Here is a 26,071-nt window from a genome sequence, read left to right on the forward strand (position 1 = left end):
GTGGCAGATGGGGGGTCTGGGGACGATTCCACGGCCGAAGGGATGGGGGACCCTGCTCCCAACACCGCGCCCATGGCCAGAGTCGCCGGTGCGCTCCTGGCCGGGTGACAGCCAGCACAGGCCCCACAGCCCGGGGCCCCTCTCTGCGGCGCCGAAGGTGGCCACGGCTTGTTGGGAGCAGGAGGAAGGGCCAAACAGCTCGGGGAGGCCGGGCCTTGCACCCTTGTACCGCCGTAGTAACCCGTTTAGCAGTTACACGGCACACGTAGCCTTGCACGATACCGCGTCGTGCTGGGCGACCAAGCTCCGTTAGTGTGTACCGCGCAGCTTCACTCATTCATTATTAGTTCATTATTTGCATAAGTGCACGCTGGCATTCCCCAGTTAAAATGACCCCGCTGTCTCGCAGCACCTCGTTGCTTTTGCGTGGGCTCTTCTCCACGCTCTTGTCCCCCACTGAACCCTCGGCCTCTGGCTTGAGCTGGCAGCTCCGCGACTGGCACTGGGGGCTGCCGTCTCGCCAGTGCCCCCCCGGTTTTGGGGGCTCCCAGCCCTGCCTCAGGCCCTTCTGCGCGGAGGCTCCCCTGTCACGGTGTCACTGGGGCTGCAGGCGCCCGGGGACGGCAGCGCTTGGGCTGACCTGCAGCCCTGCAGTGGGGCCACCATGCGCTCGGGGAGGTCTGAACTGAGCAGAAATTGAAGGAGGGGGGCGATGACAAGTGCAGAGCCCGTGTTAGCTCCTTACCCAGCGGGCTCCTCACCACGCTGGGCTGTCTTTGAGAATTTTTGAGAATGGTCAGTGTGAGGTTAATGGTTGGACTAGATGATCTTCAAGGTCTTTTCCAACCGAGGTGATTCTGTGAATCTCAGGCTGGTTGTGACCACTTCTTTTTTTTTTCTTCTTTAAATTCAAATAATTTAAACCAAACTTCTGGATCACTTGCAGAAAGGTTTATTGTTCTCAGTATAGTTGTCATTAGCAACACACATTTTGGTATGACTAACACGTCTTTTTTGGGTGATGTCTATAAAAAAGGAAGTGGGAAGTGGTTAACGTGAGCAAGGAGCCATGCGCCCTGCCTGCGTGCACCGAACTGCTGCAGGGTGCCAGGGCTTGGCCACGCTCCGAGTCAGTGAAATCGCTGAATTCACAGCAGGGAGCAGCCCGTGAGAGCTCCTTTTGCCCCAGTCCCCGTGTGCGAGCTGTGCTTCCCTGCGGGTGTGCGGGACGCGGGTACCTCTGTGAGGCAGCATGGCCGGGGTCACGGTCGAGGTGTGGCTGAGGGGAGGGAGACCCGGCTGCATGAGTCCCAGCGGCAGAGAGCTGGGAGGAAACCTTACTGCAAACAGCTAAATTAGTGGCACACGCTGATTAAATAAGTTGGATGCACACAGTATTGTCAACGCTCAGTATTGATTTCACTTCCACTGCACTCTGAAGAGACACCTTGGTTTCTTAATCTCTGCCTGGCGTGGGAGGGAAGCAAACTGCTGCCCTCTTTCCTTTTTGTGCCGGTAAGGGAAGGAACCTGCATCCCACCACCTGGGATCTGCACGCTCAGGCAGCGGCACTACTGCCCGCTCCCCACCGGCACGGGCTTCCCCAGTGGGGGCAACGCCTCCGCGAACAGCATCTGCTCGAGGCCCCTGGGGCTGTTTTATTGGTGAAAGTGTTTTTTCTCCTCCAGACGGCGGTTTGGTGGAGTCGGCAGCAAGCGGGAGGCCCTGTTTCAGAAGAAGGGCTCTGTTCCGTTCCAGCTGACGCTCGCACCTGCCCACTTGCTCCTGATTGCTGTCTCCACGGGCGGGCGCCTCTTCCCAGAGCTGCTTGGGCCCTCGCCGGGGTCCTCTTCCCAGGGACGCGAATGAGTGTCTGAAAATGAAACACAGTTTAAAAAAAAACCCTCTGAAAAAACCCAACCCTCCCACAAAAAAGTTTTAGAAAAGGTTAAAAGCAGAATTGGCTGGTTGCCGCAGGTGTGCTGCCCGCCATGCCCCAGGAGGGAGCTTGGGGCAGCCCTGACTCGGCCTCCCCGGGAAGGTGGGGGCTGCCCCCCGCACCATGCGGGCCCCTCCTTGGGAAATTTGGGTGCTATAGATCTCGACTCCCTGCAGGGCACATTTGCATATTGTTTTTCTGAACAGACGCACACGTCCTTGTCCGTGGCCACGCTGCCTGTCATCACCCTGAGTCTTGATTCACCTCCTTTCCTGCAGGTTTACCCTTTAGCGTGGTGTTTGCAAGTTTCTTACTTTAAACGCCGTGGAGAAAGGAGAGGGAGGAAATTACAGGACTCATTACAGTCACGGTCCTTTCAAAGCGAGGTTGATATTCGTGTTGTTTTACGGTGTTGTTTGGAGTAGGCTCCTCACATTCTGTGAAAGGTTGATCTCATAAACAGCCTGTGTGTGTGTGTATTAAATCCAGAACATCGAACGATCCACCTCAGCAGAGCCACCAGGCTGTGCGCAGGCACAGGTCACACGAGGCCCGTACGGGACATCCATCCCTCCTCTCATCCCCGCCGAGCTCGGGTGCCTACCTATCGTTAGGTGGGCTGCTCTTGCCTGCCCGTTGTAGAAGTGCAGGTGGAAGACTCGCTCCCTTTTCCAGTCGGAGAGGAGCTGGCTGTCGGTGCCGAAGAGGACGCCGTGCCTCCCGGCGAGGCCGCACAGCCAGACGGGCAGCCGGGGCGTCCTCAGCCCGGGGCTCGCCTGGGGAGAGGGGTGAAGCCTTGCGGTGACAGCAGCTGTGCCCCGGCGCCTCGCTGCCAGGCACGGGGACAGCCGGTGTGGGGATAGCTGGCACGGAGACAGCCAGTGCTCACCTGCCACCCCACTGGCCCTCCGCCGCAGCGCAGGTAGCCCACCGGGCCCCGGTGCCTCCAGGCATTGCCAGCCCCGCCGCTGGAACCCGGCTCCTGGCTGCCGTCGAGATCGTGTGGGCCTGCTCGGCCCGTGAGGAGGAGGCTGAGCACGGCCTGCGGGGAAACGGCCCACGGTCACACCACGGGGCACCAGCAAAGCCCTTGGCAAGATGGTGACTGGGGGCCTGCTCCCAGCTCGGTCGGGCCAGTCATGAGTGGAGGAATGCCATGTGGCTTTATTATTATTATTATTATTATTATTACTACTACTATTATTATTATTGTCGTCATCATCATCATCATTATTATAATCCATTTTTAAAATAGACAGTCATGATTCAAATTTACAAAATATTTTTCTATGGCCTTATGCTTCTTTTTTCATTGGATTAACAAGTGAGAATTTTTTCCTAAATCAAATGTGGGAGCGATAAAAAAATAAAACTTGAGGAACGAGGCTAATCTTACCTGTGTACAGGTGATGTTTCCAAAACTGAATTCTAACAGAGGGGTTGCTGTGCAGTCTAAATCTTCTTGGACCCTGCCCGAGCAAGCACAGTGTTAGGGGAGCAGTGCCCAGGTGGTCGCTGTCCGTCCCTGCCTAGTTAGCAGGAAACGGGAGGAAATCCCGGTCGCTAATTTGTCTGTGCTGTTGGCACAGCAGTGCTCGTCTGACACAGCAGTTTGATGCTCGGCTGGAGCTCTTGCATTTCAGATCTGTTCCTATTGAAATTCATACTTAGGGTCAGATTCAAACCCCCTGCGGATGGAGCCGGGGTTTCCCTGAAAGGCCTCAGTGACTCCCCGACACAGCCTGAACACGACTATTTGAAGTAGTGGTGCAATTTTTTGCTAAATAGCTATCGCAGCATCACATTAGTATGAATCATGTTTTATATTGGTATAAATATGCCTCTGGACCTTCCTAAAGCATCTTTACCCAAATCTAATTTCATCGGGTTTAGAAAGGCCAGATCGGTCACCTCTGCCAGCATAGTCACACTGGCAGAATTCTGTGTTTAAATAAACTTCTTGTGATTTTCCTGCTTAAGTTTAATTGACTGTGACAGGGAGTATTGCTGTCAGTGGGGTAACTCCTGGTTTTACACCCTCCTGTGTATGCAAAGGGTTTCCCTCCTCTCTGCAGCCCCTCTGCCCGCTTCTGGATGCGCTCGGGGTGTGCAGGACCCGCACCCGTAACGCACAGCCCCGGGGTCTGCCTCTGCCTCTTGGACAGTTGCCTCTCCCACAGTGACTAAGAATGGACATTTAAGTAAAACAAAGAAAAGACCATTTCAGATGTAACTAAGCCAGAGGAAAACGTTTAAAAAATGAAATATACCTTTCAAGTGTCCTAGAGAAAAGTAAACTATATAAAAACAGGATCACTCCATGACTTCCTTCACCTTTGAACTGGAAAAAGAAATTGGTAGTCACAGGGGAGGAATTATGGCAGGTATATGATGTTTAATTAAAACAATTCCTCTGCTTTAATACAACCTTAGGTGAGTGTGTTGAGCCAAATGAGTAAGTTGTTATTCCAGGAAGATTTTGCAACTAATCTTGCTGAATAGGATCAGGTAAAAAAAAGAAAGAAGAAACGTCCGGATATTGGCTAAACTGGTTTTGTACACTTTTTTCCCCAGATTTTTGCTAAAGTTGCAAGGAACCGTATTTTGTGTTTGGTTAATGCACAAAATGCTGTCCCTGTTTACCCGGTGTTTGTGGACTGAGAGTGCTGACGTTGGTGGATGAAGTCCCAGGGATTTTAGTGGGAGCAGGGACATTCCTGTGGGAAAGGCTAGAAAAGACCCATGAGCTGACTACGTTAACGCTCTGGACGTCCTGATGAAGGCGACGCTAGCGATCTCCATAGGGGCCGCTTTTGAAAGGGAGATAGATGTCAGCAAGCAACAAAATAACTCAGAATAAAGCAAATATCCTGTACTTACACAGTTTATATGGTCAAAGATGAACTCCTGAGCTGCTGCTTTCTCAGAGAACTCGAACAGCTGGATCTGTCAGGCACAAGTGTAGGGGAAGATGTTGTAAAGGAGGCAATAATTGTATCAAAAAGCTGAGCTTTTTAATCCAGTGTTTCCTTTAGACAAATGAAAGAATAATGCAAGAGTCTATATGCCCCTTCCTAAACCGAGGAGTTGAGCTCTATACAAAGAGGTAGAGGCACAGCTTTACGTTAACTGGTTAATTCTTTTTGCAGGAGAAGCAAGATCAGCCTTCAGTGAAAGGGAATAGCAGCCTCTGGACTCCCCTAAAGCCTCTACGAGGAGGTGGGAGCGTCTTACAGGGACGTGGGTCTAACGTGCTCCCAATTTGTGGTGCACCGTAAGTTAGGGAACAGGTTTATGAGATTTTATATGTCTTGTCTTTAAAAATTTCAGGCCAAATGTGTCTTTAAAGAAAATCCTGTTTGCAGCAGGCGTACTCATACTCACTCTTTCTGTGAAGCTGTCAGCTTCGTAGTCTCCACGGGGCACAACGTGGGCGGCTGCGGCGAGGAGGCAGACCACTGCTCTCCTTCCTCCTCCTCCTCCTCCTCTTCCTCCTGCAGCTGCTGCCCACAGGGTGTCTGCCAGGGCAGCTGCCAGCGCCTCGCCTTGCTCCTGCCTGCTCACCCTGCGCAGCCTGGGGATGCCGGGGCTGCGTCGGGGTCCGGCCTGGGGACGCTGAGAACCCCCCGCCCTGAGGCTGACCCTGAGTGTGAGCAGGGCCCTTCCCCACGGGGGCTGGATGGGACCCCGAGGTCCCGACCCGCCCCGGTTATCGGTTGCAGCCACAACAAGTGGGAACACAAAGACCTGAGGGGATCTGCGGAGCAGGCAGCTGCACGTTGAGCTGTGGCCATCGTCCTTGAGATTCTGACTTTTCGCTTGGCGCCATCACTGCTGCCAGCACAGACGAGCTTCCCGGGCACTGGGAGTGACGTGGGTGCTGGGGGGGCTTTTGCCCCAGCCGGGGCTGCCGCGGGGGGGTCCCCGGCACCGAGAGCCGAGTTTTGCTTTCCCCTCCCTGGCGTTGGCTGGTGGCCTGGTGAGCTGCCATGCAGCGCCAGTGCTGCCCACGGGCCGTGACCACAGCACCAGGGAACAGGACGAGGGAGCGAAAACAGTTTTGGTGGGGAAGATCCTCGCCTGGGAGTCAGACAAGGCTTTTCCCTGGGTGCAAATCCCCGCCTGTAGCTGCAAACCTGAACTCGAGTCTAGTTTGGTTAAGCCTAGAGGCGGGCGTTTGTCTTACCCAGATAATGCAAGGGAACAGTTTCCCCGTGTCCCATGGGAAGGCTCAGCCTCTTACCTTTCCAGGTGAGTGTGTCTGGTGTTTCTCACGAAGAGCAGGTATGCGATGACGTGCGCCTGTACCGCCATCAGAATGGCTCTTGTTCCCCCCTAGAAGCAGAAAGACAACACCTCCAGTGCTGAGGAGCCTGAGCTAGCACGTGCCGTGTCGACCTCCTGGAACTCACAGCAATCCCCAGCCAGCGTGAGCCGTCCTGCTGGCAGGGTCGGCAGGGTCATTGTGCATTTCTCCATGGGAGTTCAGAGGTGCTGCTGACAACTCCTGAGATAAATAGGAAAGTAAATTGGAAAAGATCTTATGTGCCTAAAACCAAGAAGCCTTTACGCAAGAGAAGACTCCAGGTGGCCCTGGCTGCGTGCTTGTGAGGAGGGGAGGTCGTGGGCGGGCGTCCCTCTCAGCGCTGCAGCCACAGGGAAGGGCTCTGACCTCCCAGTACTGTGTACACCTGGAAGCACCAAAGCTTATTTTTCCTCTCCTCCAGCCTCGCAGCAAAGGGACTGGGGTCTCAAGGCAGAGTGGGGCTGACGTGGGGCCGTGCCCGAGGGTGGCCGTGCCTGCACGTGTCAGGGCTGGCGTCACAGTGCCTCTGAACCCAGAGAGTCTCACCTGCATTTGTAACAAGTGTTTTAGCCTCCTGGTGGGTTACGGCTGTTTGTGATTTTAAGTGTGTTTCTTGGTCTTATGCTTTTTTTGGGGGTGGTATCATGATGGTAAATAAGGAAGAAGAAAAACTCCCTCATTCAGTAAATTCATCTATTTGATTTCCAGGTGGGGCAGTAAGAAGTAGGTAACTAATTCCCCAAAAAACCCAGCAAATACCACTTATTTGTGCCTGCCTACAACCACCTGCTGCTTTTCTCTGGAGCCTTTACCTTGGAAGCACTTACTGCCGCGGAGTTTAACGTGTGTGCCTGCAGCGTGCTGCTGGATCAGGACAGCTCATCCCACTGCAGACGCATCCCAGCGTCTCCGCTGCGAGGGCCCAGGGCCGCAGTGGAGTGCGGCTGCGGCGGGGACCGCCCCACAACCTGCCCCCCCGGAGAAAACCCAGCCGGGCAGGGCTGCGGAGCGTGGGGAGCAAGTGTGGGGGGCAGGCGTGGGGGGCAGGTGTGCAGAGTGCAGAGATGTGGGATAATAACAGAAGATTGGCGAGAGGACTGTAAACACGCCTGAGTGACTTGCAGCTGGGGTGTTGAAAAACACGTATCTCACACTAATTGTTGTTTGGCCTTGTGTGCTCGACAAGTAGAACCTCTGCGTTTAGATAACACGGGCCTGTGAGAGACTCGGGGGCACCTGATGGAACATCCTTGAGATTCCTGCCCTGCTGGGGGAAAGATCAAAGGGCCGTGGAAAACTACACCCGCGGAAATCCCTGGTAGAGCGGCGAAAGCAGCGGGTTTGGGATCCTTTTCTCTCCCCTTTCTGGCCAGCAAGGATGGAGCTCTGCAGAGCCGTGTCCCCACCTGCACACTCTGCCCGGGAGCTGCTGCAGAGATCCCCGGGGCACAAGGTAATGAGAATAAATTTACTGTTTGTGTTTCATCGGTGTCTTTGCGGTTGTTCCTGCATCCTGCCTGGGCCGGCTCACACATTTGCAGTAGTCAGCAGGATCCAGGAACAGCCGTGTCAGGGCTGAAAAAGATGTCGGGGACTGGGGAGGACTTGATGGCGACTCCCCTTGTTCCAGGGTGGTCCGGTGCTGAGGACTGGACCCCTGTGGCTGCTTTCCTGGCTACGCTGGCTCCTCCAGAAGCCTGGCCTGAACTAGAGAAGGGGGGGGGCGGTTACCCCCCAGGCAATTGAAACGGCTGTGCGTGGGTTGCCGTGGCAAGCGGCATCAGATTCTTCTCGCAAATTATCGGGGAGATTGGGATGGTTGTTAGTTACTGGCCTTAGAGCTCTTCACTGTGAAGTTGTTGCATTTCAGGGTAGAACGAGAGAACTGGAAAAGGAAGTCGTGACTCTACAAGATGCAAAGGTGATTCCACAAGAAGTGATTACTACTCAAGCGGAGCGGTGCTCTGAGCTGCAGGGTACCACAGAGCGGCTGGTAGCACGTATTGCTAATAGACAAAGGGTCAGGCATGGGAAAAGTAAGGCTTCGATTTCCCAAGTTCGTGCTCTCATTACAAAACCTTCATGGGATCCTGAGAAATGGGATGGAAATATCTGGAGCGAATCCTCAGACTCTGAGATTGAGTCTAAATCGGATTTAGGAGGCAGGGAGGGGGTGGGAGCTCGACCCCCCGTACAAATGAAGGAACAAGCAGATGGGGGAGTGCAGGTCAGGCGAACTTACACCCCGAAAAAGTTAAGGGAATTTTTAGAGATCTATCAACAAAAGAGTGGGGAAGGCATACTGGCATGGATTTTGCGAGCTTGGGATAGTGGAGCTGCATCCATCCGTTTATTAATGGGCGAAAAAGCTTTATTAAGCCCTATAGCCAGAGATAATCAGATACAACGAGCATATGCTCAGCTGCAAAATATCAGAGGTCCTGATGGGCAAGATATTACTGCCCCGACGCTCTATCAGTGGTTGCGTGCAGCAGTTTTAACAGCATATGCGGAACCTGTCGAATTGGTGTTGTACCTCGGGAATTGGTGCACGATGGAGGAGGGTATTAACCTGGTGCGGCAGATGGGGATGGCTCATGCGCTGGTTCCGGGATCCAGTCCGGACAGGGCGGCAGTAACGAGAACTATCAAAATGCAGTTTTTGAGAGGAGCGCCTGCCTCACTAAAACCCTTGATCATACCAGCAGTGACAAATGCTACAGGTGATGTAGGCACCCTAGCAGATACCTTGAGGGAAATTGGGGCTGTAATTCTGGGGCTCTCTGTTCAGGTGGTGGATAAAGGGAAGCCGGCAAAACAGAAAGGAGCTACAGCATGGGTGATGAGGAAACAAATGGGGAGTGATCTTGTACAAGCTGGTGTCCCACAGTCAGAAATAAATGGGATCACAACATCAGAAATGTTTCTCCAATGGCAAAAGTTATCACCTACACAAAAAAGCCGATTGGTCCTGGCCCCACCGCCCGCTCTACGCCCACCCTCCACCCCATCTGCGGCCTCAGGGCCAGGCACTGCCTGGAAAATGCCAAAACAGCAGAAATGAAGGTTTGGCAGGTCCCCCAAAATTGCTGCTACTGCAGCCTCTTACTGTGAGGGGGACTGATGCCCCAGTGTTCCTTTAACTATAGAGTGCTGGTGGGGGCGTTTTACACGTGTTAGTTCGGGTGGATACTGGAGCTGAAATTACTGTGTCGCATCGTGATATTAATAATGAAGAAGCCACATCACTGGTCTGTGGATTAGGGGGAAATCCAACCCCTGCCCTCTGAGCTAAGGTTACCTTAACAATAGGAGATGCCACTCCATTTACCACAGCGGTGTTAATTGACACAATTAAAGAATATATTCTGGGTATTGATGTGTTGGCAGGATGAACAGCTGAAACTTTAAATGGTCGCTTCTGCTTCAGGACTTCACAAGTGGGATTCACTACTCAATCTGTAACCGTCTTGCTGGATTCCCGAAGGGGGATCCTGTTGTGCTGCCCGTGCCTGCCAAGGTGGTAACTGTAAAACAGGATCATCTTCGGGGAGGGGGGGGACACGAAATTGCTCAAACCATGCAGGCACTTCAGCAAGTGTTAAGGAAAGCGTGACTGCTTTTAATGATCCTGTTTGGCCTGTTCAAACACCAGACAGCACTTGGAGAATTACTGCAGATTAGAGAGGGCTGAACAAAGTCACCCCCCCACACACTTGCAGTTACGGTACCAGACATCATTACTCTTACAGAAAAAATTAGCAAAAATTTACAGCCCTGGAAGGCGGTGATAGATCTTGCTAATGCTTTCTTTTCGATAGCCATTGCTTCAGAAAGCCAGAACCAGTTTGCCTTTACCTGGCAACAAAAGCAATATACTGTCCCAGCATTGCCTTGGGGATCCAGACAGCCAGGCGATGGCAGCTGATGTGGCACCATGGCTGTACTGCGGCTGTCTGCCCTTATATTGATGATCTGTTGGTGACAGCAGAGGCACAGCAAGAAATTGAAGCAGCTGCCGAATTGCTTAAAGAGCATTTACAGGTCTGTGGCTGAGCAATTAACCCAAAGAAAATACAGGGCCCTAGTACTACTATAGAATTTTTGGAAATAGTTTGGCATGGCCAGATTAGAGAAATACCAACTAAGGTCCAGCAAACAGTCCAGCGATTTCCTCTGCCAATCACAGTGAAACAGTTACAGACCTTTTGGGGACTCTTAGGGTATTGGAGAACTTTCACCTCCATCTGGCAGTATTAATGTGCCCTCTGCAGAAACGAAGAAGGTTGTTTGGCAGCGGCCCAAGCCGCAGCAGGAAGCCTCTGATGCCTGCAGGAGTGCTTTGGTTGGGCATGTGCCGTTGTACACTCTGAGGCGAGGACATCCTTTCGAATTAGAAGCAACAATTCTAGATGATACAGTCTCGTGGGGAGTGTGCCAGGTGACTGGGCCAAACAATAAGAAAGAACCTGCAGGATTTTGGTCCAAGGCATTACAAGGCTCGGCCATACATTATACCTCAACGGAAAACCAAATTTTAGCCATAGTTTGGGCACTACAAGAAACTGAAAGAATCACAGGCCAGGACGGCGTGACTGTACACACCCCCTACCTGTTCCTGCTGGGTTAGTGACGATTCTGTGACGGCCTGTGCAGGGGCAGCTCAGGCAGCCACACATTGGAAATGGAAACATTATTTACAGCAATGATTTCTACCAGGAAAACCACCTGTAACAGCTCCACAGGCTGCTCTTCTAGGAGCTGTCATTTAATCGTATGCCCACCCTAGGGGCGCCTTCCCCTGGAGATCTCCCTACATCTCCTGGGGAGGAGGCTCCCCCTTATGACGAGCTGCCAGAAGAGCACGAGGAAGGTGCCTGGTTTGCCGACGGAGCTGCCGGAGACAACAGAGAGGAGTTGCGTACGCTCCACTTCCAGGAATGATGTTATGGCAAACAGGTCTGCGGGCATCCAGTCAGTGGGCTGAGCTGGTTGCAGCATGTCTTGCCCTCCTGGAAGGGAGGGCACAGACACACTGACACTTGTGTGGTGCACAAAGGCCTCCCAAGGTGGTTACCCTCTGGGCCCAAGAGGGTTGGCGTGTACAGAAATGCCCCGTACGGGGGGTTGTTATATGGCAACATCTGGCAATACGTACAGAGGTGCCCTTCAAAAGTAAGGCATGACTCAGCTCATCTAAAAGGTGATTCACTTGAGTCACAAAATAATAGGGAAGTAGATAATACGACCTCCACCAAAGTGCATGCTGAAGCTATAAACACACATGGGGCTTGTGGGCATCGATCAGCTCACACCACGCACACATGGGACATTGCTCACTGTCAAACCCCTTTGTCATTACGTATTTATAAAGCATGTAATTATACTACTTGTACACAGCTACATTTAAGGGCACTATATAGGCCATGGGGAAAGGTAAAACATGGTCAGTGGGCCTTGAATGCCTGGCAGGTCAATTCTGTGGGTTCCCTGCTCCTGTCGAGGGGGTGGTGATACGTGTTCCCTGCTGTGGATACAGGGACAGGATTGCTTTTTGCTAAACCCACCAAATATGCAAATCAACATAGCACAATTGAGGCATTAGAACACTTCATCATCGATACAGACCTCCTCACCAAATACAAAGGGACAAAGGAACACACTTCACTGGACATAATGTCCAAGATTGGGCTCAAAGTCTAGGGCTAGACTGGATATTCCACGTTGCTTACCATCCCCAGGCTAATGGCTTGATTGAAAGGATGGATGGGGTGTTGAAGGAGCAATTAAAAAAGCTAACCAGTACTAAAACTTTACAGCATTGGAGTTCATATCTTACTAAAGCAGGTTTTTTGTTAAACAGATGGAATATTCATAATCAAACACCCTATGTTCGTATCACAACACCTCTAGTACAAAACATGGTGAGGACTGAGATTCTTCCAGGTGGTATCTCCCCCAAAATATTAACTACAGGGGAAATGGAATTGTTCACCCTGATGGGTTGTGTGGTGGGATCACACACTTGCTCTAGAGGTGAAGATTCATACAATAAGCCCTGAGAATGCCGTATGGCTCTGAACCCCAACTTCTTTGATTTTATACCCTCTGTTGATATCAGATGCTCAAGTTCTTGTATTTCAGGCATCTTTGATGAATACCTGTGCCTTATCTAGAGGAGATACATTGGAATGGTGTTATTGTTGTCACAAGCCCAAGACTGAATCAAAGTTCAACCTGAAAAATCGCAAGCCATAGCTCTCCAGTGCGTGTGGGCAATCACCCCGCAGCAGCTTCTCAAACCCGGGGTGGTATGAGCTGCAGGAGCTGGAGCAACAGCGTTCGTACTGCTGGACGGGGACGGCGCTCCTGCTTCTCCCCCTTATCACAGGTTGGCTCGTCGTGCTTCGTACGCTTGTACTACATTACGTGCCCTGGTTACGTTTCTCTGAGATCAGCGTATAAATTTTTGGACCTGGTTGGCCTCTCCTGTAACTAACTCATCTGCCTTTTGTACTGAGGGAGGATTAACAGCTTCAGATCCTGACAATGTGTCTCACCGGCGTGCCAACCCCAGTAGCTGTACTACAGGATTACACTATGCTGAGTGCTTGTGATATTAATGTTCCTCACTGTTATTTTTTCTGAGTAGGTAACGGCTGTACACCAAGGAACATTACCAAATTGATTGGGGATGGACTGCCTGCTGCTTTGACACCATAAACGCTGCTCTGAGTCTGAAGGTGTGTGTTGCTTCAGCACAACTGCCAGCACAGAGGATGAGATTCGACATCCCCGGGACATAATGCATCAGATGAAACAATCTGCTGGTGGTGCCTGCCTGGCTGAGGGGTTTAACTCCCTGACGGGATGGGTGGGACACCTGATTCACAGCGTTATTGTAGGGATATGCTTTTCCTTTTTTCTATACGTGTTTATTAAGTGCCTCTGTAAGTTACCCTGCCCTACACCCTGCCAGCCCAAACGGACACTTCCAGCTTTGCCAGCCCAGCAGAAGCGAGCCCTTGAGCGAGGGGGTGGAATGGGGGAAAATATCGGAAGATTGGTGAGGAGGACTGTAAACACGCCCGAGTGACTTGCAGCTGGGGTGTTGAAAAACACGTATCTCACACTAATTGTTGTTTGGCCTTGTGTGCTCGACAAGTAGAACCTCTGCGTTTAGATAACACGGGCCTGTGAGAGACTCGGGGGCACCTGATGGAACATCCTTGAGATTCCTGCCCTGCTGGGGGAAAGATCAAAGGGCCGTGGAAAACTACACCCGTGGAAATCCCTGATGGAGAGGGGAAAGCAGGAGGTTCGGGATCTCTCTCTCTCTAGCACGGACCAAGCTCTGCAGTGCCGGTGTCTGTGCTTGCGTGCCTCTGCCCGGGAGCTGCTTTGGGGACCCCCTGGGTCACGAGGTAGTGAGAATAAATTTACTGTTTGTGTTTCATCGGTGGCTTTGCGGTTGTTCCTGCGTCCTGCCTGGGCCGGCTCGCACCGGGGTTGACCCCAGCGCTGGCTGCCAGCTCCCGCAAGCAGCTGAGACCCTGAGGAGACGGTGCCCGTCGCTGCGCTGTAACATTTACCTTTTCTGCCTCCAAAGCATAGGCCAGGTCAGAGCACGGCTGGCGAAACCTGAAGTGCGTGTTTGCCCATTCGCAGCTGAAGCAGTGGGACACGTCTCCAAACAGCAGCTTTCGCAGCCCCTGGGGAGGAGGAGAAAGAGGGGCTGGGTTCAGCTCCCTTCGCATCCCAGTGTCGTGGAGGATCTTTCATGTCAGAGGGGCCTTGGGATACGGGTTCAGCGAGTGAGCTCCCAGCCAGAGCAGCGTAAAATCGCCTACTGAGGATTGGGCCCCATAATTGCAAAGCAAAGATGATGTTTGTGGTTAATTCAGTGACTTCACTCAGCACTCAGCCACTCCTGTGAAGTACAGTTGCAGTGTGTAAATAATTTTTGCATTTGGATAGGCTGCACCTTTTGGGGGAAGACCTGGGCAAAGTGCCTGCTGTCTGCTACTGCACTCCAAACCAGGATTTTGGGTGAGAGTAGAAATATCTTACTGATCTCCTGAACTTCTACCTCCTGTTCTGAGGCTGTTCACTAGCAAAGCACTGGAGAGCAGGGAAACGTTACGCTTTGTCATTTGACCTATTATCTAATGAAGATTATAGTGTATCAGTTTTAAGGTTGTGTTGCAACCATGTTCTTCAAAAGTCTCATAAATAAATCATTACGATTATACGCTTCTGCTACAGATAACAGCAGGCTGCAGCCTTCAGCCCAGCAATATGCCGAGCCTCCCACAGCACCAGGTAAGGTTCCCCAGTCTCTTTCTTTTAACGAGATTAAATTACAGCTCATGCTTAATTCAGCAGGCCTGCTCACCATTGCCATTTCCAAGGAGATGGGCCGCCCGCCCACGGCTGGAGGGACCAGGAGGGGCCTGGGGACAGCAGAGGGGGGCAGAGGTGGCTGCGGCCCCACGGGCTCTCCAGCTCCGGGTGGTCCCCGGTCGCGCTGCATGGAGAGAGAAGAACTTGGGACATCATCCCCAGCTGCTGCCTCGCCTGCACCCAAAGCTACCCCCGTCCCCAGTGTTGCCATTGGGATGGGCACAGCGACCTGCGATGGGCGGAGGCAGGACACTGCTGCCAGGGAGCATCACAGGGTTTGACTTCCAGCTTTTTTCAGTCCTTACGGATACGTCCCTACAAGCCAATGATTGGAGTATAAAATAATGTTGTGTTAGAACTACAGGGAATAAGCTTCAGTGCCTTCCAACCAAGGGACACAGCAGGTTTTCCAAATACTTATATTTAAGAGATCTTAATTTGTTATGCTTTTTCTCCTGTGTTCTAAAATTGACCATGAAAACTGTTACTTTTAGACAGAAAGGTTAATTTATGGACTACTCTGCCACTTTGATTTAGATCGGGAAGACATTCCTTTAAAATATCTGAAGAAAATGCATGTTTCTTAAAGGAGGAGCATAAGAGATATAGCTACATAAAACTGCCTGCTGTGCTGCATATATAAATGTGTGATTTCCTCCACACGCTGACCTGGCTGGACAGTCACAAAAACCAGTAGACAAATACAAAATGTTACCTTTTAGAGAAACAGTTACCTGATGAGTTGTATTGCTGAATTCCAAACTGAAAAGGGAAAATAAAATACCAATTATAAAAAAAAAATGGCAGAGGCTTTGCTAACATATGAAGAAACAGGAGCCCAGCCAGAAAAGAACCCCAAAAGAAAGGAAGAGTAAAAGCTGTAGTACTTGCATTACTGAGTACATGAAGACCTTTTGCATGGTCACATAAGTATTGTAATAAAACAGAACTTATAAAATTATATTAAAAACCACCTGGAATTAAAAACGTGATAATGAAGCAGAACAAAAGTCTTACCCATGGAAACTAAAAATTTCTCTCCATTTGTTTAGATCTGAGATTTTGCGGGTGATCTCCTCCAGCTCAGCCTCCCGGTCGCCCATCCGCAGCCGCCCGCTCAGGGGCTGCTCGGGGAGCCCCTCTGCCAGGCACCCGCACCCCTCTGCTGGCACCCCCGGGGCTCGCTGTCAGCTCCCGCTGTCCCACCGGCATCAAACTTTCATTAGAGCTGGTCCCAGTCTGGTTTTCTGCTAGCTGTGTGAGGAGTGTGAATGTTTAATGCCAGCACGGAGTGACGCAGCTCGGTGGTGTAAGGGCTGGCTTGGGGCTCGGGGCAGGAGTGGGGGGATTTGCCAGCTGCAGGGCTGCCGCTCCCCCCGCGCGGGCTGACAACAGGCGGGACCGAGTCTGGGCTGCCAGGGCTGAGTGGGAAGCGTGTAGCTCAAGGGAAAAAAAAAATACAGACTTATCAGATGTCCGTATAAGTTGAGTAATTTCACCGGGGAGATGAGCTGGAGATTCCTGCTGCAGTCGATGGGAGAGGGGGAGCCGGGCTCTTTGCGAGGTGATGCCCCGTGATCCCCAGGCCCCGTGCCAGGGGCTGCTCCCCCCTGCACATCAAAGGGACGGGACCAGGTTTATCTTCTGTGCTGGGCCAGGTCTGGGCAAGCCTGTATCTTACAGACACAGGCCAGGTCCTTCTTCAGGACTGGTGAGGGACACCCAGAGAGAAACACGCATGTGATAGTGTGTACATCCAACCCTGTACAGCCAAGCCTGTGTCTGATCTGTACATCCAACCCTCTGTGTCTGACCCTGTACAGCCCATCCTGTATGTCTGACCCCATACAGCCCACCCTGTATGTCTGACCCCGTACAGCCCACCCTGTATGTCTGACCCCGTACAGCCCACCCTATATGCTGCTGATTGCCAAAGCTGCTGCAGAGCTGCAGAGCTGAGCAGCTTCATGAAACACCAGCAACAAGAAGGATGAAACAGTGCTCCTCATCATTTGATGTAAACAATACCATGAGATGTAATACAAATTCTGTGTTAAGAAGGTACAATAACATTAAGAAGAATGCATATTAATTAAGAAGAAAATGATGAAAAAATGTTGGGTGCCGTAGCAACTCGCAGTAGCCCTTACACATTGTTAAAATCTAGGGAGAGGGTACGGCGTGGGGAGGCTGAGCTGCTTTGTGAAAGGGTTCGTGGAGTAGGGGTATAGCTGACAAACCTTTTACACACCCCCCCCCCCCCAATGTTTTGCCATTCATAGTAAAAATATTAAAAAATGGGATAAAAGTCAGTGAGGTCATCTAGCAAGTCACTAGGGCTTGAAGCATGTAGTGTTCAGAGGTGAGTCCTGATGGGTACCGGGGCTGATTTTCCCCACAGGTGCCTCGGTGGGTTCAGGGTGAGATCACCCTCACCTGCGGCTGGGTGTGGGCAGGCAGATAAAGGGGTGGCTGGGGCAGGAGTCACTCCCTTTGTGTCTCCTCTTGGGTTTGCTCTGGCGCTGTGTCCACGTTCTGCAGGAGCCCCGCAGTTCCGACACCGACGTACTCCCCCGGAGGCAGCATTGGGTGCTGTGACGCTCTTCTGATCTGCCTGACCGCGAGTGGGCTGGCTGAGCTGGGCCTGGGGTGAGTGCTCCGGTTGCTTTAACCAATTTGCAGACGTTTAAGGGTGCAAGGGCTGATGTGTTTGTCTGTTCTGCCTTCCTGCACACCTTGAGGTAGAGAGCCTCACGTGTTTCCCCACGGGTCTCTGCTGCACTGTAAGCCTGTCTGTTGTCTTATTCCATTGCTGCCCTTTTTCAAGGGTTTTCGCTTTGTTTATTTGTGTTGTTTGATGAGAGAGAGCTTGCAGGGCTCTTCTGACTGCGAGGCTTTGCGAGGCTGCGGTGCAACGTGCCTGGTCTCGTTCCTGTCGCTTTGCTCTGGGAAGTGCCCCTCGCCCTGGGGTGTCGTGGGGGGGTGCTCAGCACCACCAAGCCAGGCTCCTCCCTCAGGCAGGCAGGAGGGAACATGTTGCATCTCCTCTGTACTCTGCTTTGCTGTGTGCAGTGTTTAACCAAGGTTGTGAAGGCCCTATCTACTGTGACTGCACGGGGAAATGAGGACTTTGGGGACTTCAGGGTCAAAGAATTACAGTTTGGTTTGTTAAAACTAAAAAATGTAAAAGAGAGCTTTAATGGACAACTTCATCCCTGCCTTCCTGAGGGCTAAAGGGCAAAGCTGCTGCTGGTGATAGCGTGTGCCTCTATTGCAACCCATTTATTTTGCTTTCCAGATCCAGTTCAATACTATTGATATTCCTAGTTTTCTTCATACCAGCTATTTTTGAAATGACTTACTGGGAAAAAAGACAAATGCTTTCAGAAAGTCTTACCCCAAGAAAGAGAGGGTATTTTGATCTAGACAGTACCAAATAGCATGTCTTCTTTTGTTTACCACATATGCCATATTGGTGTTTATTTGAAGCCTTCACTTTCTTTAATGTCCTTAGAACTAATCACTTACAAGTTAGTACACCTGGTGGTTGTTGAATGTAGTAGTGATGAACCTCTTTGCTTGAAATGTTCTTAAATTATGTAATTCTAATACATCAGGTCAACTGCTCCAGTGATTGTCCCGGAATCTTTTGATTTTGAAAAGGGAAATTCAAATCCAGCAAATCGTATTAACAAGGCATTCAGGAAGTGCACCAGGGAGCAGACCAGGATGATCCAGAATGAATTTGCAAACTGTTCACTGTGAGTCTTGAATGTAAAACTTCCCTCTTTGAAATTAGCAATTTTCTCTGAAAGGTGGTGGATTTTCACCTCTGAAGAGAAGAGAATCATGATGAGGCAACCACAGGAACCTGAAACAGAGGGGGAGATGCTCATCAGCTCGGCCCTCCCTGCAGCGAGGCCACAGCCAAATGCCATGTTGATGGTGTTATTGTGGCCACTGTAACTTAGTTTTAACAGGGAATATTTCTAGAACCCAAGCCAATGGCAATCGAGATTAGTCAGCTTTTTCTAATTGAATTTGGCTTAGGACCAGTAATATTTAGCATGGCTGCTTTAGTGCCCTGATCCAGCAAAGGATCTGTGCTCTTTTTTTAGCCTAAAGCTGCTCATTGTCCCATTGAACGTAACTGAACTGTCTGCGTGTTTAAAGATAAATATGTACTTAGGTCCTTTATTAAATTATGACTGTAATACATAATACCTCGTAAAGCAATGGTAAATCTCCTTGTCAGCCAAGCCAGCACCACAGAGAATGGGCTTTACCCTCTTGAAGTGGCAGAGGCACAGGGATGATCCGTTATCCCTCTTGGGTGTGTTTTTTCAGAGACCAGTTTTACAGCAAGTCGCTGACAGTCTCCCCCTCTGCTCCTTGAGAACAGCTGCTACGAGTGGTGAGCTCGCTTACATGGCTGGAAGCCTCCCATCATGCTGAATGTGAGCAGTTGCATCACTGACTTTTTTGGTTGTGTTTTTTCCCCACTCTGGCTCTGACTGCGTGCTGTGCGTCCAGCTCTGGGTGCCTGGGGCTCGTGGGCACCATCCCCGTTCTCTGCAGGTTGTGCAGAGGGGCTGGAGGTGCTGGGGCAGCCCCCCACACCTTCACCTATCCCACTACCTGCCTGCATGGAGGATTTCAGCTTTTACTTCTTAACACCAATCTGGAAAAAACATGTTTTGAAATGGTGGAGTCACTCGCCTTTCTGCCTAGCTTTATTTTGCCAGTTTAGTAAATGCAGACACAGTCTTTAATATTCTCCTATGCCAATAAATCGGTTGTTGTGAGTAGCGGACGTGGCCAGGCGTTGGGCGGGGTGGTACTTACACGCGATGAAGCTCCAGAGGTACAACCCGATGGGGCCGTGTAGAGTTTCGTAAGGGCTGCCAAAAGCATTGAACATGAAGAAACCTGCTCCCACCAGAGCAAAGATGATCAGTACTGTGCAGAAGAGAATGACACTAACATGGATACTTGCAGGGATAATTTTGAGCAAATCTGGAAAAACTAAAAACAAATGAACAAAGCATTATTATACACACTAGGCAAAGCTGTCTCAGAAATCAGGCCAGAGATTTCTTGCTGGTTTGTGATAATTGTTCTAAATCATGCTCTTCCAAATGCAACCAAAGGTGAAAATGAAGTTATTAACTAGAAACAGGTTTTCATAGGTGCTTGGAAGCAGAAGCGTTTTGTGATGCTCAGAAGTGTAGACTGGCCAAGAGAGAAGGACCAGCCCCAGGGAAAGCCTCTCTTCCCCTTCCCAAGGGATGCTCCTGCTGGCTCCCTGGCCTGGGGTGGGTGTGGGCAGGGAGGAGGCTGGGCAGCCCCCCGCGGGGGTCCCTCCCCTCGTGACCACGTCTTGGGCAATGCATGATGGGCAAAGTCCTTGGGAATTTCGAAGCCCTGGCTGTATGGGTGAGTGGGGAGGTGGCTGGGTGTGTGGCGGGGGCTTGCCCAGCCTCCCCTGTGTACTGGATTATTTTGCAGCAGTACCCGCGGTTTATAGTCTGATGTGTCCCAAGTGCACAAACATTCAGGTCTGACCATTCCACCTGCCCAGAAAAGCTGTCCCCGCCCGGGATGCTGATCACTGTTCTGTTCCAGAGCAGCGATTCCACCGCTTTGATTTGTACAAATTGTACAGTGCTGCTTTGTCAAGTTTATACCTGAAGAATTTTGGCTAAAAATGTAGTTTTCTTCTGAAAACCTTAAGCAATAAATGTACAAGTTAAAAGGTCCATGTTTTATTACAAAGAAGCAGGGAACCCTCAGCGAAGCTGAGGGGCTGACTTGCTGGCGGGTTCAATGTGTTGTGCTCTGTGTGTTGCTGGGAGACACTCAAGGCTCCAGGAATGGGTGATACCTGGGGAAGATACCGTGTGGAGTTGTTTGTGGTGTGGGGAGTCCCTGTGAAAATCTGCCAACAGTTATTGCCAAAGAGATGTGTAAACACCTAAAAGAATCGGAGGGTTCTTGCCTCTTATTGTTTAGCACTTTTCTATTTTTAGAAAATAGAAAAAATTGGTATTTTGAAAAAATCCTTAAAAATAGGAAAGGGATATATTTCTGTAGATAGATTAATCTCCTAAATTATTTTTTAAATGGAATATGATACTAAAGAGGAAGAAATTCATAAAAGTTGCATCAAAGAGATATTTGGAACAAACTCTGGCTAAAATTTTGAAAGAATAAGCAAATTTTATATGATCAAAATTCTCACCTGTATTTCCCCAAGTAAAACCCTGTGGAATATTTTGTATCTGGAAGCACAAAGCCAAAAAGGGAAGATGATAAATCAGTGAGAGGAAATGGAGAAATCTTACAAAAAAAGTGGGTACCAAGCTAAAATAAGGCAGCACAAATAAAATGTGCGTGCTGCTACAAAGGCTGGTGCCTTTTAAATATTAAAAAAGATAAAATTTAAAAACTTTAAATATTTTTATGCAGCTTTTTAGCTACTATTTCAAACTGTGACCCTGCTTAGCTAGGGCACAAGGGGATAGTCAATCAGACTCAGTATGAGAGAATAATTTTTAATCATTCATGTTTGTTTGGCAACAACAGGTATTTTGGAAGGAATCATCAAACACACTTAACTGCTCCTGATCTGCAGGGCATGATTAAAGTGGGGGTAATAACATCTCGGTGCTGCCTTGCTGCAGCTGTAATGTGCAGAGAGTAAAAAAGCCTCACATAAATTACTCCACCTTGTAAAATGTTTACCAGCAAACAGTTCCACAGCTTGGCCACACAGTGAGCACAGAAAACAGGTACTGTGGTGTCAAGTCAATTTATCTCCCTGACTAAATGAAAGGGGAATTAACAAAGCAAATGTTTGCAAACTATTCTTGAAGCTGTGTTAAATAAATGTCACCTTTAGTGTTGTGGCTGGCTGGCAGTGGAGCGGGTGCGGGCAGGCGGTGCCCCCTGGGGACCCTCACCCTGCGCCCACTGATGCGGTGCTGCATGGGCGCTCGCACCTTCCTTGGGTAACGGAGGAGCCGGGGCCATCACTGACAGACCCCCCATCCTGGGGGCATCCCGGCCAGCCCCCGGCCCCAGGGGCATCCCCGCCAGCCTGGCTCCAGAGCACTGGGAGCTCGTGGCCGCTGGGCCCAGGCCAGTGATGCTGCTGCTCCCTGTCCTGGCTCATGTGAGTGCCGCATGCTGCAAAGCTGCCTGTTTACTAAACTTACCTATTTACCTAAAGGAAGAATTTGCCTGCATAAAAGGTTATGTCTGCTGATGGCTACTTATTGTCCAGTTTGGCCACTGGTGCTTAAATTCCTTATACCACCCTAGTAAAGACAAAGCATGTTTTAGAAGCTAGACCTTGTGTTTATGGACTTTATATTACTTATTTCATACATTTACAAGCATAAGAAGCAGTTGTACTGTTAGTGTGGCATAAGGTACAATTTTATTGTTGTACCATTCAGGCTATCCAATGAAAAGGCTGAAGAGCCCCAACCTGTGCAGAATTTCTACAAGGAATAGCATTAGTTCTTGCAACGCTACCTGATGTTTTGGGAGGATGTGCGAAACTGTATTTATGACAGAATTTTGTATTGTTTGTTTTAAGAAAACACACTACTGTTGTAGTGAATCTTTCCCTTGGCACCTGCATTTATAGTTGTTTGTCATTAAAATTTTATGTGATGTATCAGGAAAAATTAATTCCAGCAGCTATGTTGCCTTGAAAGAAAAACATTCCTTCATTGTAATGAATGAAATAGTGTGTTAGGCATCCATGCCAGTGACCTTTAGAAAATGAACTGCTGACCCAGAAGCTGATGAGAATCAGCAAGAGCAAATGAAGCAGAAGGCTTTCCCCAGCTGCACTGGGATTGCTGGCAGAGCAAATTCTTTTCACAATTAAAAGAGCTATAGTGGTCAGAGGGGAGTGTTTAATGGGAACAAACATAGAACTAAATCATTTAGCCTATTTTCCATGCCTTTTCTCAGGCATGCTAAAGTGCACTTCAGTGCATTAAACTATGGATGTGTATGTGGTTATCCTGCTCTCCAGGATGCTCCCAGTGAGCTCTGGAGAGCACTGACTGGGATGGGTCTGCTGCTGCCCCAGAGAAGGTGAACCCGCCTCCTTCAGCAAGTGGTCTCTGAAGTGAACGCTTGTGGTAGAGGCATATTTTGCTAAGCCACCCAATCATTGTTTCTAAACACAAATCCTATTAAAGTAAACATTGTGTTTGCTTTTAATCTAAAAGATGATCTGAGAACAATCTGTGAGGAGGACAGCAATGCTTCCACCCTCTGCTGTCAGGGAAAGCCCACAGAGGCGAAGCCCTGCGGAGTGCCACAATCGGTACAACTGGGCTTGTGAAATGATTTAGGCTGTAGCTGGGCTGTGTTTCAGATATACACGGTGCCAAAGGTCACCTCGTAGCGTCACCTTTCCAGAGTGCTGTGTAAAGGATGCCAGTGCAGGCAGATAAGACTGACAGGATGGGCTTGTAATGTCAAAATATTTCACTATTAATGTGTGGCTTGTGTGGAAGGAGAATAAAAGCTAAAAGGATGCTCTGATAAGCAGGCTTGGGTTCAGTTTTAGGTGCTCAAGGCTCTTGGGCTGCATTTCTGATGCCAGTGCTTCAGCCCCGCCAGCTCTGCCGCTGCAGGCGGTGATGTGCTGGGACGGGTGCCCGATGGGCTGGGCGTGGGGATGCTGGGAGTGGGGCTGCTGCCTCCGAGGAAGGATGAGGCTCCAGCATGGGCCTGTTGGCAGCTTCGCTTCGTGCTCAGTCTCAGGCATAAGGTTAAACCCAGCCTTGATTTCAGATCTGGGGACCAGGCATTGAAGCACGTGCTTCAAACCTCATTTTCTCTGTCTGAAAATGAGAACAGTGATATTTACGGATGTTTGAGTGAATTACTTGTTCAATGTTTTTTTCTTTATACAATTCCTGAAAGCTTTTGAGCTCTTTCAATATGTGCATTAGGCACTCATATTAAAGAAATTAATTTTTAATATTGTCCTGTGCAGTAAGATTCTGCAGCTCTCGATGAACACTCAGGTTTTGTGGGATTTTTTTTTACCATTCCAAAAGTGGATTGCTTAGCTGTAACTAAGAACTTCACGTTATATTATTTCTGTTCTTTGGTTACATTTGTGTTTGTGCACTCTGTTGACATAACACTTTTGAATGCAAGTTTGGTAAACATTTGGATAGGAAAGCTTGGTTATGAGATTCCTGAGAGGGTGGAATGAAAGTGTATGGCCATAGTGAGAGCAAACTCGGTAACCCCAGAGTACTTCTGGTTGAAAATGCTCTGCAGTACTTGGACAGATCCAGAGCTAACCCGTGTGTAGTGTTGTGAGATACTTAAAAATACATGATGATTGATATTATTAAATCGTCGCAAACAAGCTGTGCATTTGTATTCTCTTGTGGCTGTAATATTAATTCACACTGCCCACAAAATTATTTTGAATCTATTGCTACAATCACAGTAGCAGAATATTAAGATATTTCAGCCATAACAAGAAGAAATGTACAGATGGGAGCCTGAATGCAAGGCACATCAATAAAATGGTTTAAAAGTATCTAAATAACAAGTAAGTGGAAAGAAAATGATGAGAAAGAGAAGGCAGCAGGCTCTTGACTGGTTTCTCTGGCATGAGGGCTGTCTGTCGGGGGGCTCTAGTCCTGCCCCACACCCCAAGCCGATTCGTTCGTGGTGCCTCACTGCTCTGTCGCTGGAAGGAACCCGGTGAACGGCCGTCACGGAGCTGCTGGGGGCTCATGGCTTTGCTAGCCAGGGTTCTGAACAATGTCACCTGCTCATGAGAAAACTCATTCCTCAGGATTTAGTAGACCCTTCTGAAAATTTAGCCCAGGCTATAACCAGCAGGGTGAAATATCTGCATGCTGTGATGACAAACAAAGCAATCAGGAGGAACTTAAGCTGTATAAATAGACTAGTGATGGAATTTAGAGATGGCAAATCTCAATATTATATTAATTTGGTCTGCTACTTTGGAAAAACATGATATAGTAAACAATTTCTGGTACCTAATCTGGTAACCTTACCTTGCCTTACACAACTCACATAAGCAATTTACCAGCGCTGTGTTAGCAGAATGCTTCTGATCTGTGTGTTGTAATAACTTCAGGCAGCATATTGTACATATAACAAATGGCTCTTTGTTATTATCTGTTAATGTGCTGCTGTATACAAACTGTGTGTTCACTTGATCGTTTTATTGATCTTCTTATCCTTGAAGATAAATAGGTTATGAATATTACATATAAAGCAAAACCATTCCTAAGAGTCTTTGATAGAATTCGTATGTCAGATACCAAGTCTGACATGCAGATCAACCGACAGAACACCAGCTACCATCAACCAGCTGTTCTTCCAACTGCTGCATCAGACTGATAACTTTTTGGTTGCTTTGTTTCTCAACAGCAGCCAAAGGTATCTATGCCCCAGCTCTTTCATCAGATTTCTGCTAGTCTGGTTCACTTTCATGACAGCACAGAGGATGTAATATGACACACATTCACAGAGGGAGATGACAGATTAATTGAAAAACAAAAATATAATTTTCTTAAAGTAGTAGTATAAATCTTTGGAAATGTAGATATCTGTAACTGAAATAGATTGTTGAAAATGTTAGTGTGGCTTTACTAGTATCAGACAATAAGTTACTTGAACCTGAGGATCAGAACACCGTGACGGCAGTGTTTGCTTTAGAATATTTCATGCCTGTTAGGCTCTGAGGATGAGCAAGGGGACACCGGGGCAGCGCTCTCCCGGCTCCCTGGGCCCTCAGCAGTGCCGTGTTAAATAATTCAGATGCCATTGTTACTCACATGAAAACTGGAAAGGTCTCCCCCCAAGCCCGCACTGTCGCACGCGCTCGCCGTAGAAAAGCCCGTACTGGATTTCGCCAATAAACTTCTCCAGCTCGTGGCTGGTGGCGTTGACGAGCAGGGCTCCTGTCTTGCAGAGGATCGTCCCCTTCACCCACAGCTGCGTGCCGATGGCTGCCGCTGTCCCCAGCGCACAAGCGAAGCTCAGCACCCCGGCTATGCAAAAGATAATTTTCTTCTGCTGGGCTGGCATGGTGGCGTGCGAAGTCCTCCGAGGCTTTCAGCGAGGCAGCGACAAGGTCTTCATCAGCTTGGCAAGGAGCTGAGCTCCCCAGGCGCCCGGCCGGAGCACTCTCCCCGCAGCTGGCCCCCGCGAGGCACACGCTTCCCCAAGGATGCTCTAAAGGTTTTTCTTCCCTGTCCCTTCTGTGTAGCTCCAGCTTCCGCACTAATGCACTTAAATAAGCTGGAAAATAGAGCCTTTTGTAGGGTGTTTCAGCGCATCCTCTGTCACTCGATAACAAGGGTTTAAGGTGACGGAAGGAGTCTCTCTGTAATTTGAGT

At 49.6% G+C, this 26,071-nt stretch overlaps 2 protein-coding genes across 3 annotated transcripts; both read right to left on the reverse strand.

Moving 5' to 3' along the window:
* Positions 1–1,730: 1,730 nt before the first annotated feature.
* On the reverse strand, positions 1,731–18,119 carry MINDY4B (MINDY family member 4B). Its single transcript, XM_074878218.1, has 15 exons — positions 18,108–18,119; positions 17,218–17,313; positions 16,114–16,258; positions 15,666–15,789; positions 15,383–15,410; positions 14,641–14,877; positions 13,838–13,957; positions 6,183–6,274; positions 5,324–5,513; positions 4,820–4,885; positions 4,210–4,280; positions 3,336–3,408; positions 2,816–2,981; positions 2,544–2,768; positions 1,731–1,873 (listed from the first exon to the last, which is right to left on the reverse strand). The coding sequence occupies exons 1-15, from the start codon at positions 18,117–18,119 to the stop codon at positions 1,731–1,733; spliced, it is 1,788 nt and encodes a 595-aa protein (XP_074734319.1).
* Positions 16,715–25,789, reverse strand: CLRN1 (clarin 1). Of its 2 annotated transcripts, none has more exons than XM_074878154.1 (3): positions 25,508–25,789; positions 19,494–19,607; positions 16,715–18,519 (listed from the first exon to the last, which is right to left on the reverse strand). In XM_074878154.1, the coding sequence occupies exons 1-3, from the start codon at positions 25,758–25,760 to the stop codon at positions 18,254–18,256; spliced, it is 633 nt and encodes a 210-aa protein (XP_074734255.1). In that variant the 5' UTR covers positions 25,761–25,789; the 3' UTR covers positions 16,715–18,253. The 2 variants fall into 2 exon arrangements, with proteins under 2 accessions (XP_074734255.1, XP_074734254.1); XM_074878153.1 differs by having other exon boundaries at positions 16,715–18,554; positions 19,490–19,673.
* Between the last annotated feature and the right edge of the window lie 282 nt (positions 25,790–26,071).

Source organism: Strix uralensis, chromosome 9 (assembly GCF_047716275.1).
Source record: "Strix uralensis isolate ZFMK-TIS-50842 chromosome 9, bStrUra1, whole genome shotgun sequence".
Lineage (NCBI taxonomy): Eukaryota > Metazoa > Chordata > Aves > Strigiformes > Strigidae > Strix > Strix uralensis.